The following is a 21,023-nucleotide window of genomic DNA, read 5'->3' on the forward strand; positions in this document are numbered from 1 at the left end:
CGGGCCCTTTAAGATTCTTCACCGGGTCGGCGCCGTCGCGTACCACCTCGAGCTACCGCCATCTTCACGGATCCATCCGGTGATCCACGTTTCTCAACTGAAAGCATTCCACGAAAACCACCTCTCCACCTCCGTTGAGATTCCATCAGAGTATCAACCAGGGGATGAGAGGAACGAAGCTGACACAAAACACCTGCAAACAAATCACACACATACATCAGTTGGGCCATTTGTTACCATCAGTAAGGCGGAGAACACAACACAGGGTTTCATTACTTCTGATACCTTGGCTGAAGAAGGTAGGTCACGAGTTCCATCAAGCAGTGAGTACAAACATGCAAGGCGTAATGAAGAGATGAGTCAAGAGTGTGAAGGGAGTTGCGCTAAAAACTCAGAGAAAGAGAGAGAGCTCAAAGTACCAAAAGACAAGTTGGGAAGTATTGTGAGTAATGACTTAAACTCTCTGTCCACGAAATCTTATCTCTCAGACCCCAAGCCAAGTACATCACGTGGGACTGTTGTGAGTTCCAAGACCAAGACTCTATCTCCACCGTCCTTTACATTGTATTCCATCCAAATCCAATCTCCACCGCTCCCTAATCTATCCGTTGAGCCTCGTGACACTACAGTTGTCACGCGTGTTCCCAATGTTAATTGCCAGCCTGTTTCCCACGCCTCTTTCAAACCTACCTCACAGCTGTCCCCCACTAATCCTTATTCCCATCCAGCTGTATCACATGACCACAAGAAATCCTTCTCTTCTGCAGCGACTGGGCCTTCCCTGGATGGGGCCGCCTCTACCCAAACCGGATTGGATCACAACAAACTTAACCTTGAGGACAAGGTTTGTCTTGGGCCGGATAGTATTGATAGTAGTAGGCCCACAAGAATTAAACTTAAGCCTAAATGGTTACAAGGCTTCATTACTAATTAAGAGTTTCTTTTATGTTTTGTTAAGTTTAGTTGCTGTTGGGCCAGGCCCATTTGTAATGACCCATTAGGTCTAAAAACTCTCTTGTATTTAATGGGTGGCTAGCTATTGAATGAAGTAGAGAATTAACACAAATCTTATTTCCTTTTTAATTTCTTATACAAAAGTAGTTTTGTTTCTATCCTTTTGAAGAACCCTAGATCTACAAATTAATAGTTGCTGAATTAATTCTATCATATACTCAAACTACACCTTCCTTACATAAAAAATTATTACATTGCAGCACGTTTTTGTTAAAGTTGGTTGTATAATGAACACACCAAATGTTTTATTGAGAATACTCTAGTGTGTGTCAACTCTAAAGAAAATTTTATATGAAGACAATTTTTTTGTTAATTTGAAATTATCAATTTAAAGATAAATAGTGTTGTTTTACAAAGGTTGCAACAATTAATGAAACATACCATTTCGACAACACTTTTTTTTACTGCTACACTTTACAACTGTCTCTTATTTTCAAATTCAAAAACAAACTCCACTCAAGTATTTTTCTTATCATTTTAAAACACTTCTATGATCATTAAATATTATTATTAATTACAACAAATTTATACCCTACTTGAGAAGTTATCCAGGGAATGAAAATGTCATGTTTGTTTTAAGAGTTTTCCAATTTTTTTCCCTAACAATTTTATCATGTTTGTCATGTGAAGATATTGAAGCTAGTGATCATATATTGGCTTCCAAAAAATTAGTTCTTGATGTCATAATGTTTATTTATTATTTTTTTTTTTTGGGAAGAAAGATCATGTTTTCTTCTCGTTCGTTTGGATTTTAAAAAGTCTTCATATCATTGAAGACCCTAGAAAAAAGTCTGGTGCGTTTATGCTTAAATCTTTTTTTGTTTTTTTTATTTTTTATTTTTGAGATAAGTGGTTTGTTTTGTTTATAGCCATTCCACATGCATGAAACCATTGTGATACCTACGTGACATTAATATGAATAATGAACTTAGAAAATGATTATATTTATTCAGCTACTTGCTGAGAAAGGAAGGGTAAAAAGTGGCATTTAGTCTAGTTTACTCAATAAAGTGACCACCATGACCTTGGATACTTTAAGAGAATTTCTTATCCCATCCCATAAATTTCTCATTCATCATTAATTTGTAAAAATTGTCCCTCTATTTTCGTAGATGTATCTCCGGAAATATTTTTTTTTGTTTAACGTTGTTTTGTTCTGTAGATGTATCTACGGAAGCATTTGATGTTATATTCGCGTCAAACTCTTCCTCTCCCCATTCTTCACTTTTTCATTACTAACACCTCACTTTCTTTCAAACTCAAAAATCAAACTTCCAAACAAGTTCATTTCTTCCTATCGAGTTCGGCCGGGAACGTCAAGATCGACTAGCAACACATTCCAACAGGTTCCAAACTACATTTAATCAGTAAATTTTTGACGTTTCAAGTTATTTTAGAGTTTTTGAAAATAGAGATTGAATTCAATTTTTGGGCATAGAAATGATTCAGTAGTGTAAAAAATAAGGTTTAGCTATAATGTAGGTCTTGTTCCAATTGTAAAATGGACGATCAATCCATTAAAAAGGAGTTTTGAACCCTCTGTTTGACTGACTAGACGCCATTGTTCCGCTTTGGAGGTTTCAGAATCTTTTGTAAATACATCTATAGAATAGTGGAACGTTGGATCATTCTTTAGATGCACCCACGGAAGAAACTCATTTTTTTAAATGTAAGACACTTCCGTAGATACATCTACGAAAGGTTCTGTGCTGATATTTTCTTTTTCTTGTTATAACTACCTAGTAACTTACTCGATTTTATTAAATCACAATGCAGACATTATGGTCGACTATTCAGACAAAGTTATACATGGGAGGACTGCACAACATGCATCAGTGCAGCGTGAACGAATGTGTGTAGTATCATAGGTGACAGATGAAGTTGTCGTTTCAGCTGATGTACCTGCTACACCCATTTTAGTCGGGTCGTCTTCATCAGCTCTAGTTGACGGGCCTTCTCCGTCCGTTCCAGTTGAGAGGCTTACTCCATTTACTACTACATCACGGAGGCCTCGGGATGATGCGAAGGGTTCCTCACAGATGCCCACCGCTTGCAAACTTCGCTAGGACAATTTTTCTACATCTGTGCCACTGCCAGTGACGGATGTTGCAGGATCTTCAGTGCCATCTACTAAGCTACGTGAGGATGATGTGGTGTCGGAGCCTGTTTGGTACCCGAGGGCGCGTCCCTACTAATAGGGTATGCAGATCATTCGGCTAGGCATATCTCGGAGAGGGAGGTAAATTTTCTTTGTTTATTACTTATTATTATTTTTATTCAGTTTATGACTTTGCTTGAAGATAACAGTGTTTTCTTGAAAAATTTAGGAGAGGGGTCCCTAGAGGTTCTACAACAATGCCCAGAAGATTGCTACTCTCGCACAACCTAACGAGTCGTGGTTCCGAGATGCACTCGTAGCTTCTGGTATGAGGGACCTCTGTACAGTCGGCTTCTAGACGATTCATAGGATGCTGATGGCATTTGAGGAGAGGTGACATCCAGAGATCTTGTCCTTTCATCTTCCTCACGGCGAGATCACCATTACTCTAGAAGACATTGCATGTCTCCTACATCTAGCTATCAAGGGTACCCTCCTTAGTCATTGTAGACTGACAAAAGAGGAGGCGATGGTGATGCTGATAAAGGAGCGGGAGGTTGATCCTGCTGATGCGCTTGAGGAGGTGGACAGGTGGAGCACTCGACGGTAGAAACAGAGTAGCCAGCAGACGGCGCGGTGGACGCAGATGCGGAGGAGGGGTCAGAGGCAGCAAAGAGGCGTATGATGATGTACGACACACACAGTAGTGATGTCGATAGATTTATTTCATATATGTATTTTGATTTCATTTTTGTACGAGGATTTGATGTATGTATTCAACATTATTGGCCGACGATTTATACTATATATTTGTTATGTGCTATTTACTTTTTACCTTTAAATTGTATTACTTTAATTGACTTTAATTGGGTTTTCCATTATTGTTATAAAAATTGAGTTTTGGAGTGAAATGTATGTGATTTTAAAAAATAACAAACTGTTCCGTTGGTGCATCTATGGAACACTATGTTTTAACCCGTTCTGTAGATGCAACGGAAAGAAACAAATTTTTTGAAAAAAAAAAGTGCTTCCGAATTTGCATCAACTAAAGCAGGAACATAATTAGAATTTTGCCAGATAATTAAAAAATTCAAGGAGTGTATTAAAATGTTCTCTACTTTAACACCATTGATTTAAAATGTCATATAATGGACAACTATGATTGAAGGAAGATTTACTTATTATACAGGTTATTTATTATGATTTTGTGTTGATGTGTTGATAATTTTGTATTTAATTATATAATAGGTACCTTTATGTATCATAATATATTTTCCTCTTTGAAATAGTGTATTGTTAGTTGTATAAATAGTCATCTTCATGTGTTCTTACTCACCTTACTATTTTGGTTTTTTCTCTTTAAAATTCAAATATAAAAAATTAAAACAAGAAGAAAACTTTCTTAATCATCTTCTCTTTTTCGTCGTCTTGAAAACATTTGAATTTTTGTTTTTCAAAAAATCTCAAAACAAAATCCCTAGACCTAGAACCACAGCCATTTTCATTATATACTTAATACTTAACCCTAATAATACAATATTATATTATCTCCATCTCAAATTATAAGACATTTTTGTACTTTTCACACAAATAAAAAAAATATAATTATTACTACTGTATGGAAAAGTGAAAAAATTTAAAACTTAAAAAAATTGTTATTCAAAATATTTACATTAGAAAGCAAAATGAAAAGAGTATGAAAAATGAAGATTAGTAAATTATATATGGTATATTGGAAAAATTGTATTACTGATGTATTGGAATTGTAAAATTGTAAATTGAATTATAATTTAAAACAACTTTTTTTTCCAAAACGTCTTGTACTTTAGGACGGGGAGTATCTCTTAATAGTAGATGAGGGCTTTAATTAGATCATGAAATCTTAGCAAGATATTTTGTATCAGAGTTACAGACCAGAGAAGCATAAATATTGCCTAGATCTCCTAGAATACTGAAAAAGCTATATTCTAAACCCATGTCCACTCCATTTGAACCATCATCTAAAATGCATCAAGATAATTCACCATATTCTAACATTCCTGCATATTGAAAGTTCGTTAGAAAACTTCTATAAGCAAACTAAGATAATATAATTCTAGAATAGGTGTCTTTCAACACACCTATTGATCTTGAACTCCACATATTGAACACCTCTTTGTTACGAGCCATAAGCAAAATTTTAATTGCTTTCTGCTTATGCCTCAACACACCATCCAACCCAAAGGCTGAGGAGGAACTCCAGGACTCTAAAACAACGCGCGCAGAGGAATCGTTCTCCGACTATTGAAATGAAAAAGTTTAGGGACCTAACGTGTAAATCTATGAATCCTGTGTTGCCACTATGTAATAAATGGCCTATAGCGGAAATAATGTAATTGCCTTTATAAAAACTGTAATTGACTGTATAATATGCCAAGCATAGAAACAACCAAACAACACTGAATAGTGCAAAATAATAATAACTATAATTAGTTTATTCATCATAAAACCATTTATTCTATATATTGCACTCTCGAGAAACTATAATTCACGAGTAAATTAAGCAATATTTATTGTTTTATATTTTACACAGGTTTTATTTTATTAATGCTAGAAAACCAACTATAACATCAGCGACTTCAAGGGCAGAAGGTGACTCTATAATCGGTACCACCTGGGCATGAAACTGATTTACTGTTATCACCGGGATACTGATAAGCATCAGAGCAAGACTGTTCTCTGCAAGTTCGTACTTTGTTGCATCCATTAGAGGTTGGAGCAATTTGCAATGGAACGTTGAAACCCTGAATCACAGATATATCATAGAAATCCTGATTGTTTCCAGCGTTAAGTGTGAATTCAACAAGTGTGGTCGGAGGTCTACCAGATCCGCTACAACTGAGAGCACCGCCGCAGTCACCGGTTTGACAACTACCATGACCAAAGACGTCAAAGTTGCAACCGGTTCGGCCCCAAATTTTGCCGGAGGTTCCAGCTGGGATGTCTAAGCCCCACGATTGGCCTGAGCTTAACTGCCTACCACCACCCCTGGGAATTGCAGCTGGCCACACGGTGTAGGAGCATTGGTTGACAACATTAAACCTTGCTGCCTGTGCAGATATCAAGCAAAGAGTGAACATAGACAACAATGATATTTTCATGCGAGACATTTTTCACTAAGAGATGTTGTTTTGTGAATGGAAAGTAGGAATTGAGGTTAGTGTATATATAGGCTACAATCAGGACCATAATTATTATGAAACTACAATGCCGTATATAGAAAATCAGTTAAATTGAAAAGTCTAATCATTAATGGATACATGACTTTTTATTTACAGTTTCACACGGCATCTGCGGTTGTTTTCTTTTTCTCACAATTTAACTTTTTGTTTAGACTCTATTCCATTGGTTTTTAATTATGGTGAACATTCTCTATAAATTATAAGCAAATTTTATTTTTTTTAGTTGATAAAATAATTAATGTATGTGGTCTTCAAATACATCAATTATTCAATGATCTTAAAAAAATATATATATTTGCTTATAATTGTAACAAAATAGTAGTTATTAAAAATTTGTAATGAATTATAGAAAAAAAACATTTAAATACTTTTTATGGAAAAAGGGAATTACAAATTATTTTACAAAGTTATCTTTTACAAATAAGATGTGAAAGTTATATTAAAATAACTAGTAGAAAAGAGTAATAAATACTTTTAAATATAATTGAAAAATAACATTCATATTTCGTTGATATTATAAAATAAATTTTGATTTGAAATAAATGTTACTCAATCGAATTATGATTTAAAGAAGAAATAATAAGTTATTTTAAAGAGACTTATATCAAGGTAAAAAGAACATAGACATTCACATAATTTTTTATTTATGAACATCAATTCAACTAGCATAGTTATTTGACAGCTCTATTAGTTGTTGGTTATTCTTTTAAAAACAAATAGAATATATAAACATACAAAAAATATGTACCTTGGACTCTTGGTGGTAACCAGCGCCTAGCGTCTACTTGGGATTCTCTTGTTAATCATCTTTTCAATAGGCTCCTCTCTTGGAAGTATAGGTATGTCTCATTGGGGGAGAGTGATCCTACTTAACTCGGTTCTCAATGTGATTCATATCTTTTTCTTATCTTTTTTAAAGATATCCATCAAGGTCTGGAAGAAGATAATTAAGATTCGGTGGAGGTTTCTTTGAGGTGATGTGAAATAGGAATCGGAGATTTCCTGGGTCAAGTGGGCCGATGTTTTGAAATATAAAAAGCTCGGAGGCCTTGGGGTATGCGACCTTCGGTTGGTTAACTTGGCCTTGTTGGGCAAGTGGAGGTGGCGTCTCCTGTCAGGAGCTTTTGGTATTTGGGTGATATTCTTACTGCTAGGTATGGGGATAGCTCTGTGTCTTCTATCTCGGGCGGGAGAGCTGGTTGCCTTCGATCGGTCTCGCCCTGGTGGAGAGGGGTCTCCCTCTTAGGAGGGAAAACTTGTGACACTTCTGATTGGTTTAGGCATGGGTTTTCCTTGAGACTTGGTTCGGGCCTACTTACTTCCTTCATGGAGGATGTGTAGATTGGGGATACTCCTCTTAGGTTCAGATTTTCTAGGTTGTTTTATCTCTCTGATCAGGCCCCTCATTCTATTGGAGAGATGGGTATATGGGAGGGTGAGAGTTGGGTTTGAGATCTTAGGTGGCGGAGGGCTTTCATTTTTGTTTATGAGATGGATCACTTTAGCGACCTTCATTCTTTGATCATAGGCTTTAGACCTTCGGTTGAGAGGGATGTTTGGAGGTGGCGTGAGGCGAGTGATGGTGTTTATTCTTGGTCGTATGCTTACTTTTGGTTGCTTTCTGAACACTTCCCCCAATTAGACTTGTCTCCCCCATCGAGTTTTTCCTTCCTTCTATCTGGTGAAGTTGGGCCCCCTCTAAAGTTTTAGTTTTCTCTTGGCAACTTCTTCAGGATCGGATCCCTACTAGAGAGAACTTACTTAATAGGGGAATCTTTTTGACCTATGGTACTATTTCCTGCCCCTTTTGCTCCTTAGACATTGAGACGTCCTCTCACCTCTTTGTCACTTGCGAGGTTGCCTCTTCTGTTTGGTATAGGATCTTTAGATGGTTGGGAGGAGCATTACTCTTCCTAGAGATATCTCTACTCTTTTTCAAATGTTTAGTCCCCTTAAGGGGAGTTCTAGGAGTAGAGGGGGTTGTGGATGATTTGGTATGTGGTGGTCTGGTCAATTTAGAAATCTAGAAATGATATATTTCTTCACGTTCTTTGGTGACATCAAAAGACGTGGAAGACAAGAGCATTGTTTTGGCTTGGAAATGGTATATCAGTAAGTATGTGGGACATTCTTGCTCCTTCTCAGCTTGGCTTGAGAATACTTTCATGTTTCTAACCTTATAGTAGAGTGAGTTTCTACGGAGCAACTTAGGGCACTAACGCAGTCACCGGTTTGATAACTACCACGACCTGAGCCATCGAATCTGCAACCAGTTCGGCCCCAAATTCGACCCGAGGTTCCAGGAGGAATGTATAAGACATATGACTGTCTTGAATCCAACTGCCTACCACCACCTCTGGGAATGCTATCTGGCCACACGGTGTAGGAGCATCGGTTGACAATTTCAAAATTTGCTGCCTGTGCAGATAACAATATGTAGTAACCTTCATTTAAAATGTTGTTTAAAAAATACTAATTCACACTATTTTGTTCTTAACAAACTTATTATTCCTTTTAAGAAATATAAAATATAATTCTAATCCATTGTATTTTATTTTAAATATATACCTAATATATTTCATTTCTAATAACATTAATTTCATTTCTATTTTGTTCATCAATTTTTATGATCTCTAATCATCAAAATTCAATTATACCAAATATACAAACTTATTATACCTAATATATTTCATCAATTTTTCATCATCTCTAATCATCAAAATTAAATATTCAATTAAAATTTAATATTCAATCTATTCAATATATTTCAACTCTAATCATCAATTTTTTTACTCTAATTTACAATCTAATTTTCAACTCTAATTTTCTACAAACCTAATTTACTACAAAACTAACATCCATCAATTTTAACCTTCAATATAATTTTCTACAAACCTAATTTTCTACAATCTAATTCATCAATAAAAAAAATCCTAAAAAAAATAAAATGCCAAAATTACCTCTATCTTCCTCTATCAATCTTCAAATATCTTCAAATATCTTCCTCTAATCTTCAATCACAAAATATTACTCCTAAAAAAAGTTTATACCACAAACAAATAAATTATAAAAATTAAAACGAAATTAACAAATTAAAACGAAAATGAGGAAGAGATTTCATACTTACCTTGAATGGGGAAGAGATTTTGGGAGAAAATGAGGAAGAAGGGTTGGAGAAAATGGGAAAGAAGGGTTGGAGGAAATGAGGAAGAAGAGAAAGAAATGGGGGAAGAAAGAGTTCTGGAACGAGGGAGGGGAAGAAGCTTTTTGGCAAATGTAATAAAGAGTTTAGCGACGTGATTTTCACGTGTCTAGGTTGCGAAGTGAAAATCACGTTGCAACTTCTTAAAGCAATAATTGTGTCAGTCAACGTTCAGCATTAAATATGGCGTGGTATACTAAAAATAGTTGCGACGTGAAATACACGCCGCAACAAAAAAAAATGAAAATTTGAAATTCCCCCCTTTGAAATTCCCCCCTTTGTCAGACTACTTTATCTGTTTTCAATTTTTTTTAATTTATTTAAGTGTTGCGACGTGTTTTTCATTTCCCAACTTTTTTAAAAAAATAATATTTAAAGACACCCCATGTGCCAAAGTTCGTTTTAGTTTTTTAATATAAAAACCCTATAGTGACGTGATTATCACGTCGCAATTCACTTTTTTGAGCCACGTGATAATCACGTCGCAACATTTAAGTGGCTATATCACACTTTTCTTGTAGTGGCAGATGGCACCGAAGATCCTGTAACATCTGTCACTAGCACTGGCACAGATGTAAAAAACTGTCCTGGCGAAGTTTGCGAGCGGTGGGCATCTGTGAGGAACCCTCCGCATCATCCCGAGGCCTCCGTGATGTAGTAGTATATGGAGTAGGCCTCTCAACTAGAACGGACAGAGAAGGCTCGTCAACTGGAATTGATGAAGACGACCCGACTGAAATGGGTGTAGCAGGTAAATCGGATGTAGCAGGTACATCAGCTGAAACGACAACTCCATCTGTCACTTATGATACTACACACATTCGTTCACGCCGCACTGATGCACGTTGTGCAGTCCTCCCATGTATAACTTTGTCTGAATAGTCGACCATAATATCTGCATTGTGATTTAATAAAATCGAGTAAGTTACTAGGTAGTTATAACAAGAAAAAGAAAAAGAAAATATCAGCACAGAACCTTCCGTAGATGTATCTACGAAAGTGTCTTACATTTAAAAAAATGGGTTTCTTCCGTAGGTGGATCTACGGAATGATCCAACGTTCCACTATTCTATACATGTATCTACAGAAGATTCTGAAACCTCCAAAGCGCAACAATGACGTCTGGTCAGTCTAACAGAGGGTTCAAAACTCCTTTTTAATGGATTGATCGTCCATTTTACAATTGAAACAGGACCTACATTATAGCTAAAACTTATTTTTTACACTACTCAATCATTTTTATGCCTAAAAATTGAATTCAATCTCTATTTTCAAAAACTCTAAAATAACTCGAAACGTCAAAAACTTATCGATTAAATGTAGTTTGGAACCTGTTGGAATGTGTTGCTAGTCGATCTTGACGTTCCCGACCGAACTCGAGAGGAAGAAATGAACTTGTTTGAAAGTTTGATTTTTGAGTTTGAAAGAAAGTGAGGTGTTAGTAATGAGAAAGTGAAGAATGGAGAGAGGAAGAGTCTGACGCGAATATAACATCAAATGCTTCCGTAGATGCATCTACAGAACAAAACAACGTTAAATAAAAAAAGAGTATTTTCGGAGATACATCTACAAAAATAGAGCGACAATTTTAACAAATCAATGATAGATGAGAAATCTATAGGATGAGGTTAGAAATTCTCTTAAAGTATCCAAGGTCATGGTGGTCACTTTATTGAGTAAACTAGACTAAATGCCACTTTTTACCCTTCCTTTCTGCAAGTAGCTGAATAAATATACTCATTTTCTAAGTTCATTATTCATATTAATGTCACGTAGGTATCAAAATGGTTTCATGCATGTGGAATGGCTATAAACAAAACAAACCACGTATCTCAAAAAAAAAAAAAATTAAGCATAAACGCACCAGACTTTTTTCTAGGGTCTTCAATGATATGAAGACTTTTTAAAATCCAAACGCACGAGAAGAAACATGATCTTTCTTCCCAAAAAAAAAACATTATGACATCAAGAACTAATTTTTTTGAAGCCAATGTATGATCACTAGCTTCAATATCTTCACATGACAAACATGATAAAATTGTTAGGGAAAAAAATTGGAAAACTCTTAAAACAAAAATGACATTTTCATTCCCGGGATAACTTCTCAAGTAGGGTATAAATTTGTTGTAATTAATAATAATATTTAATGATCATAGAAGTGTTTTAAAATGATATATATAATAGCTTTAGGTGTTATTAATAACTAACTATCACTCTAACAATATAACTACTCTATATTTCATTTATGATAGCTTATCATCAACTTGCACTAGCTGTACAACTTAGCATACATGAACATGTTGAATATCTGTCATGATTCTTCACATGCACGCATCATGTCATGCATGCATGTAGAGCTGTCAAAATGGGCTAACCCATATAGGCTGGTTCGTCCGGCCCGAAAAATCATAGGGCTTGAGCCTTAAAATTAGAGTCCATATTTTTCAGGGTCTTTTTAGCCCAGCTCTAAAAAGCCCGCTACTCATTAGGGCTAGCCCATATGAACCGTGGATAGCCCATCAGGCTCGCATAACTATACATTTAAAAAAATATATATTAATATTTATATTGTCTTACTCCAAAATAGTAAAATGTTTTTTCTCATTTCACTAAATTTTATTTCTATTTTATTCAATCTATCTCTTTTAATTATTATACATTAATATAATCAATATTCTTTCATCGTATTATATTTGTTTTCTCTTAAATTAAATATTCAAGTGTTATTTTATACATTTAAGACATATATTGTATTTAGAAGCACATTATAATATTTATAAGAGATAATATAGTGCTTAAAAATGTATTATGTTTAAAATAATATAATTTTTAATTTTAATTATAATAAATATTATGGAGTTTTTATTTTAATTTTTTTAAATTAAAAAAGCCCATTTAGGGCCTGGGTAGCCCGAAGCCCATCTAGGGCCGGACTCGGGTAGTAATTTTCGAGCCCATATTATACTGGGCCTTTATGCCCCAGCCCTAAAAAGTCCAAGGCCCGTTCAGGCCGGCCCTAAACGGGCTAGGCAGCCCATTTTGACAGCTCTATGTATGCATGTATTTGATAGCTGTAATAAATTTTTGTCATCAAAACTAAGGTTGAAATGTAGACATGATATGTAAATAAATCACAATAAAATTAAATTTATGTTGATGATATCCAAGATTCAATTATTTGAAACATCTTTTTATTGATAAAATATGAACTAACGTGATCCATTAATATTTGTAAATCTAAAAAAAGTATTTATTTAAAATTCGGCAGTAAACACATTTTTTTATAAAGTTAAACTTGAAAAAATCTCAAGTAGTAAAAATATACTAGTAATAAAGTACATGTGTGCATGTTACTCTTGCAATGGGCAAGGACACTCTGATTTCTTAATAGATGTATAATGAATAGTGGTGGTTAGGACTTACCCACAACAGCGAGAAGTCATGTACGATGGTGTTTTTGATAATTTAGAGAACTTGCTCACGAGAAGTGAGAGACTCTGTATATGTGATGAGTGCTTAGGTGTAAGCTTATGTGTTAGGATATGTCCTTATCTCCTTAAGGAAGAAGTATTTATAGAGGCTTCTTTGGACTAAGGGTTTGGGAAACCCTTAGAGGCAGAAACTGCTCCCTCACGACTAGGAGAGATTGTTGACCATATATTCTTTATGGAATCTTGGTGGACTTCCACTTGCCTGACTAACGCGAGACAACAATGTTTTACATGTCACCAATCCTTAGGTCGAGCCCCCTATTATGTGTGGATGTCGTCTAGGCGACATCACTCTTAGACGTGGATGCCAGAGTCACCCTTATTTAGGACTCTCATAAATATAACACTACATATTCCCTCAAGCATGAGAGCTTTGTGAAGGTAGAAATGTTTTCAAGACTTCTTCCATTTGTGAGGTATGTCCCTTGTCTTGGGGTGGGTCTCTCAGCTAAAAGCGATTTTTTTATTAAGAGGCGAGTCCCTTAGCTTGGGTTGAATCCCTTAGCTAAATGCGACTTTTTTTTTCTAAGAGGCGAGTCCCTCAGCTTGGGTGAATTCATCATATTTAGATTCATTCTCATGTTTCTCAAATAAAATCATTCTCATATGATACGTTATATATATATATATATATATATATATATATATATATATATATATATATATATATATATATATATATATATATATATATATATATATATATATATATATATATATTTTCAAAGTGTACAATATGTTTAAGAAACTTTTATATATGATGCAGGAGATCACATGGGCTGTTAGAGTGTGTAAGAGTAAAAACTGGAGGAGGAACTTCTTGAAGGTGGTGTTGGCCGAAGCATGTGTATGCTGTTTGGCAAATGAGAAACTATAGTGTGTATAGAAAAGATAAAGCTGATAGGGATATTGTTACACGGATTATAGAAAAAGTTGTAAATAGAGTATGGATGCATCCTAAACTTAGGGAGAAATTAGGTTTTCTTGTGTTGAAATAGTGTGATTTTGTTCATTTAGGCTGGACCCTTAGGGTCGCTTTGTATTAAACGGTTTTTTGGTTATATATATTGTAGCGGGGAAAATCTGATATCGAAGCCATGGGATTGACTCGAATCAATATTCCGTTTGAAATCGCCACCGCGCTTTATTTTTTCAAAGGAAAAGGGAAAAGAACGTAAAACCCAAAGTTTTGTTTTTAAAACAAGAAAGAGAACTCAGGTTCGGGTGTTGATTATATGAGGGGAAGGTTTTAAGCACCCCTCATATCTGTGGTACTCCACAGGAACCTTTTTGAAAATCTGTGTTGTGTGTGTGCTAAAAAAGAGTTTGTTTTATTTTTTAAATAAGCTCGGCAAAGCGTTAAGCTTTGGGCCTACATACCTCCTCGGTGCAATGGAGAAGTCAGAGCTAATGTAGTTCCGCTTTTGGAAAAAAAAGTTTTTAAAACGAATAAACACTTTGTTGTCGTTAGAGAGAAATACTCAGCCATTGATCTTGAGCATGAGAACAAACAAGTTCTTTGCATCGCAAATGAAAGAAGGGCGCCAACTCGGATAAGATCAACGAGTATGCCACTAGCTCTCTCACGCGGAAAAGATCTCGTTATTATCAATCAATTTCAAAATCGTGGGGTATAACCACTCGTTTCGACAATTAACGGTGTCTAAACTTTTGAAGAAAAGCCACTAAGGGCGAAAGATATTTTTTGAGAAAAGGTTTTGAAAAGGTTTGCAAACATAAGAATATTTTGGAAAAAGGGAGAAGATTTTGAAAATTTAAGAATGGGAGGAGATGAAGAGGCTAACCTAGTACATAAAATAAAAGCTAAGGAAAGGAACGGTCTAACCAAATAAGAAGCCAACACTTGACATTAAGAGTCAATGTAGTTTTCCCATGCTTTGGATTTATCAACACTTGGGGATCCAGATGAACTTATTGTCTTAGCACCATTTTTCATTAAGCACATTAAGATTCTGACGAAAATTGGGCAGAGTAACGGCTGTTTTCGGGTAAAATCCTTATATCAATGCTTTGGAATTAACCATCAAGGGCTTTCAAGGAAATACCTGCACACATAAACATACAACAGAACAATGCCAGACAGACAGAACAATCACAGGATAGTAATATAATGAGTCCAGAGGTACTAGGTCCATAAGTCCGAATCTCCAAAGTGCTAGGGATAGTAACCGATAGTCCAAAGAGAACCTTATGTATTTTTTAGATTTTGGTTATTTATTAGTGTTTTAGCGAAAAATAAAGTATGGTCCAAGTGGACAAAAGAAAAAAAACGGAAACATAAACATATGTCCAAGTGGACAAAGAGAAAATGACGGAAAGTAAATATGATGAAATGATAAAGTAAAGCGATAAAGCGAGAAATATAAAGAGCGGTAATATAAAGAGCGGTATAATAAAGGTGCGGAAATTAAAGTTAGTTGTTAAGTGTTAAAGATAACCATCTTGAAACTTGTCAAGTATGTTATCAAAGTTAGTAGGAAGATCTATGGTGAGTGAATGATGTACTCGGATTTAAATTCAATGGGGTTTATCAGAAGCTTGATAGAATCATAGCGACTACACGATAAAAACCTCCACAAGTCTTAAATCAACCGCATACAATTCTCTTCCATATTTGATCTTTTTTTATTCGGGACACGAAATATTGCGCTATGTTAAGCAGATCGCCAAGTGATTTATGTAGAAATCACCCTACAACGAGGCCGGTCAAAACTTTATGTGCTAATGCATGCGAGAAGAACGATATGTAGATCGCCTTCCGAAAGCAATACCGCACGAAAAGAAAATAGGCAACGATCTAGTCTTCACCAAGAATCCATAAGAATTCTCAAAGTATTAAGACTTTCATCGATCAAAAGAAAAAAAGGAGAAGGAGAAGATAAAATGCATAAAGATAATCAACTCACACTATCATTAATATCATTCATCTAATATTATGGATTTGGTTCTTTCAAACCTATCAACATCCTAGATCCAATGATATTAATGAAATGGAGGAAGAAGAATAAAATTCACAAAAGATAATCAACTCACACTATCATTAATATCATTCATCTAATATTATGGATTAGGTCATTTCAAACCTATTAACATCCTAGATCCAATGATATTAATGAAATGGAGGAAGTAGGAAGCCAAAACAAGCATAAAAAAGGCAAAAAAACACATTATGCCAGCAGGAAATCGATTTACCTCTGTAGGAAATCGATTTCCTGAGTCCAGAGTTCAAATTTTTGAAAAAAAATAAGGTGGAAATCGATTTCCTACAGAGGGAAATCGATTTCCTGCACGCAGCATTCAAAAAATCAGCATTAGGAGGCATAAAACTTGACTTAAGCAAACATACAAACACCTTATGATCACATATCCATTGGAGCACGAATTTTCCATCAAATCACCATCAAATAGCACCAATATAGCATCAAAGATGCATTGAACACAAGCAACAAAGATCTACATCTTAGAATTGAGGAATTTACCAATCCTTGAATTAAAGTGTTGAAGTAGCTTCAAGAACGAGCACAAAGTGTAGATCCTTCAAGTATGGAGATGAACAATCAAAGAAAAGAGTGAAATGTAGGAGGCTTAGTTCAAAATTAGCAAGATTCAATGTGAACCTTACTAATCTTATGAAAATGAACTTTGGGTGAGGGTTTTGGAAAGGGTGAGAAATGAATTTGCAAGCAATTTTTTGGCTCTCCAAGCTTGAGAAATGAATTTGCAAGAACTTTTTTGGCTATCAAAAGCTTGAGAAATGAGAGAGTAGAGGGCTCTATTTATAGAATTGGAGCAAGAGTAGTGGCAAATTGGTCTTTTTGTTTTTGGTGATTAACTTGTGTTTAATTGGTGATTAAAGTGGCAATTAAATGGTAAAAATGGTAAAATGAGGTTAAAGTGGGTTTAATGAATGAGTTAATTTTGATGAGGTGGAAAATTGATAAAATGATCAAATAAAAAGGTGCCAAAATGATGTCAAGCTTCCCTCCTTATATTTTTTTGAATTTTGCGCACAGGAAATCGATTTCCTACAGGGGTAAATCGATTTCCACCTTCAAATTTTCAAAAACTGTTTTCTTGCACTGTTTTGATTTTTGCCCGATCTTTCACCTGTAAAATATAAACAAAAGAGACAAAACATATATTTTTGATTTTTGGTTAGTATAAACAAATAAAAAGGCTATAAATGCTCGATAATTCCCCTCAGAGATAATCACAGTATCAAAAGATAAAGCTTCACAATGGTGCTCTTGATTGATGATTGAATGCAAATGATGTGTGATCTTAGGGTCAAAAATTGGGGTATGACATATATAATCTCTTATTTCCAAAAAAAAAAAACTTTTATATATGATGTATGAAATTTATGATCAAAAAGTTACACAACACTATTTTTGACTTTAGACAACAGAATAATAGACAACGATTAAAAATCATAACTTAATGGAGAACATACCACATGTTTTTACGCATTGTCAAGTTTCATGAATTTTGTAAATTTTCACTTTTATACCACGGTTGTGGAGTGTGGGTGTACTATAACCGTTGCTTATCATGTATAAAGTGTGGTTTTTCAGTCGTAAATATTTTAGGCCACTTCTATAACCGTGGCCTTTTCTTATTTAATTAAGAAACGCTGCCTAAACATAAATAGTACATATTTGTGAGATTGGCCACAACTAAATAATTATAGCCTATGAACTTCAACCAACTACAGCCTAAAAGAAATATGAAACATACTAAACTTTCTTTTTGTTATTTTAATAAAACTAGTAACAAACCCGTGCGTTCGTACGGGTTCTGGTACGGAACGCGCATTTGTTTCATATATATTTTTTTAATAAAAAAATGTCTGATTATCCGTGAAAAAATAATAATTAAAGGTATAATTAATAAAAAAAATATATAGATCACTAACTTTATGTCCCGTTAATAATCAATATTTTGATCAATAACTTCATGTTCCGTTTGAGATGTTAATTTTTTTTTTTGAATATTAGATATACATTTTTTTAATATAAATTTTTTCAATTAAAATTAATAATCATTATTTGGAAAATAAATAATCAATATTAAGTAACTTCATGTCCCGTTAAAAAAACATTTTGATCAATAACTTCATGTCTCGTTAATAATTAATATTTTGATCAATAATTTCATGTCCCGTTAATAATCAATATTTTGATCAATAACTTTATGTCCCGTTTCAGATGTATTTTTTTTAATATTAGATGTACATTTTTTTAATATTAGATATACATTTTTTTAATTAAAATTAATAATTATTATTTGGAAAATAAATAATCAACATTAAGTATGTCCCGTTAAAAAAATATTTTGATCAGTAATTTCATGTCTCATTAATAATCAATATTTTGATCAATAACTTCATGTCCCGTTTCAGATGTACATTTTTTTTTAATATTAGATGTACATTTTTTTAATATAAAATTTTGTTTTTATTTTTAATTATTAACATGATTTTTAACTCTTTTTTACTTCGCAAAGACTTTAGTACTTCAATTTTGCGTGCATTCTCTCCAATGTCATCATTCGCGTCACGTTATAACCTTTATTATATGGAAAACATTATAATATAATTTTTTCCAAATAATTGAAGACTGCAACAGTGTAATTTGTGTTATTCGCGTTACGTTTAAGATAATTGAAGAATAAAATAAATGAGATCATTTAATTAGAACTTAAAAAATAATTATAAAATATTATTGATTAAATTGTTCAAATTGTTCATTTGTTATTGTGATAATTATAAAAAATAATTATATTTTTGAATTGATATATTGTCATATAATTACAAAATAATTATAAAATATTATTGATTAAATTGTTCATTTGTTATTGTGATATTTTTGGATTTGTGTGTTGATATTATGAAATATTCATCTGAATCAATTGGTTTTGGTACGGGACGCGCATTTGGTTCAGATGTATATTTTTAATAGAAAAATATCTAATTACCTGTGAAAAAAATAATAATTGAATGTAAAATGCAAAAAAAAATTGACCAGTAACTTCATGTCCCGTTAATAATCAATATTTTGATAAAACACTCCATGTTCTCGTGTACAAATATTAGTTTGATCAATAACTTCATGTCCCCGCGTACCTTAAAAAATATTTTGATCAGTAACTTCATGTTCCGTTAATAATCAATATTTTATATTTTATCACTAACTTCATGTTCCCGGTACAAAAGGTTTAGTAAAACCTAATCTTATTTTTTTCATCATATTTTATACACTAAATCTAACTTAAAAAATATTATTAATTTCATTTTATAAGCATAAATTTTCTTATATATTATTTTATTTTTAAAATCCAAAATTGTAAAAAAATATTTATTAAAAATAATCTATTATAAAATCATTTACTTAAATAAGAATTTTGGCTAAGTTTATTTTGTCACAAAAATTATTGGTCTTAAAATCACTTATTACCAAACTCATTAAATGACTATTACGATAGTGAATGATAAAAAAATTAAAAACAATCATTAATTATTGTCCTCATAAGTTGTAGAAGGTAAAGTTTCTTTCCGGAGGCCACTCTCTCTTCCCCGTTCCTTTCTTCTTCTCCTATGGATTTCTCTGCTTTGTTCCCTGAAACTTGTCACCCTTCAATTGCTGAAACTCCTGGAAAAATAGGAAATGCTTCCTCTTTGCCAGTTAATGGAAAAAAAGTGAATGACGGAATACACAACAAATCCTTCGCTGCAGCAGTCTCAAACAGTGTTTGTGATATCCCACTGAGTCAGTTCCCTGTACCTTGCCTTAAAGGGGATAGGCTAGCCATAACTATCCCTGAAGAAGAATATAAGCTAGGAGTTGAGGCTTGTAAGCATCATCTTCACGGCAGAGTTATTTGGTCAAAAGGTGCTACGCCTCTAACTGTTCTAAACTTGAAGAAAAAGCTGATGGAAATCTGGCCGGCCATAGGAAAATGGGGAGTTACCTCTTTGGGAAAAGGTTTCTTCGAATTTGCTTTCTCTTCTCTAGAAGATGTCCAACGGGTGAGATCAGTAAGTGCTTGGTCAATCCCTCAAGGTGTTCTTAAGATGTTCCCTTGGACAAAAGACTTCGTGCCTGCTACTCTTAAGCAAACTTCTGCTCAGGTTTGGATCAGGATACATGGGCTATCGCAGGAGTATTGGAGACCAAAAATTCTGTTTGCCATTGCAAGCACTATTGGCACACCAATTTGTATAGATTCTGCCTCTAATATGTCATCTTTTGAAAGGCCTTTTGGACACTTTGTTAGGGTTTTGGTTGATCTGGATCTTTCAAAGGAGTTTGTTGATAAAATTTTGGTTGAAAGGGTGGGATTTGCCTTCTTTGTAGACATAGAATACGAGAAAGTTCCCGATTTCTGCACTTATTGCTCATGCATTGGTCATTCTTATGGAGATTGCAAAAGGAAGGATTCCAACAAGGATAATGGAGGAGAAAAAAGCTGAACAAAACAGATTCTCAACCCAAGGGCAAGAAAGCTGTTGAAGTGGTTGATGTAGAAACAAACACAGAAGTTGTTGTTGAAACAAACACAGAAGGAAACGCAAACAAAACTGTTATTGAGGAAGTTGTTATTGTTGCAGGGGAGACCTCCAATACTCCACTACAAAATGTCACTGTCCCTAACAATCCTAACAATGCTGTTGTGAATTTTGTCACAAAACCTTCCTCTAATGAAGAAGGCAGTTCTGAAAGTGAATATATCGATGCTACTGCCATGGTAGAGGAAGTGCCTGAAACACAGATTGATGAGATCCATAAGAGGCAAGTCACAGATTTTCTTCAGGATTCTTGGGATAACATGGAAGAGGCGGATAAAGATGATGACCAAGGAGTGGATCTCTTTATTGAAAAAGACTTTAAGCTGGTTACTTCAAAAAGAAGAAAAGGCAAGAAAAGTTTGACTCTTGGAAAAACTAGACTTGTGTCTAGTCAACCTAATAGATTGCA

General features: G+C 34.2%; 1 protein-coding gene across 1 annotated transcript; it reads right to left on the minus strand.

Moving 5' to 3' along the window:
- Positions 1-5,565: 5,565 nt before the first annotated feature.
- On the minus strand, positions 5,566-6,277 carry LOC131608032 (thaumatin-like protein). The gene has a single exon (XM_058879975.1). The coding sequence runs from the start codon at positions 6,259-6,261 to the stop codon at positions 5,731-5,733; it is 531 nt and encodes a 176-aa protein (XP_058735958.1). The 5' UTR covers positions 6,262-6,277; the 3' UTR covers positions 5,566-5,730.
- Between the last annotated feature and the right edge of the window lie 14,746 nt (positions 6,278-21,023).

The sequence above is a fragment of the Vicia villosa genome, linkage group LG5, assembly GCF_029867415.1.
Source record: "Vicia villosa cultivar HV-30 ecotype Madison, WI linkage group LG5, Vvil1.0, whole genome shotgun sequence".
Taxonomy (NCBI): domain Eukaryota; kingdom Viridiplantae; phylum Streptophyta; class Magnoliopsida; order Fabales; family Fabaceae; genus Vicia; species Vicia villosa.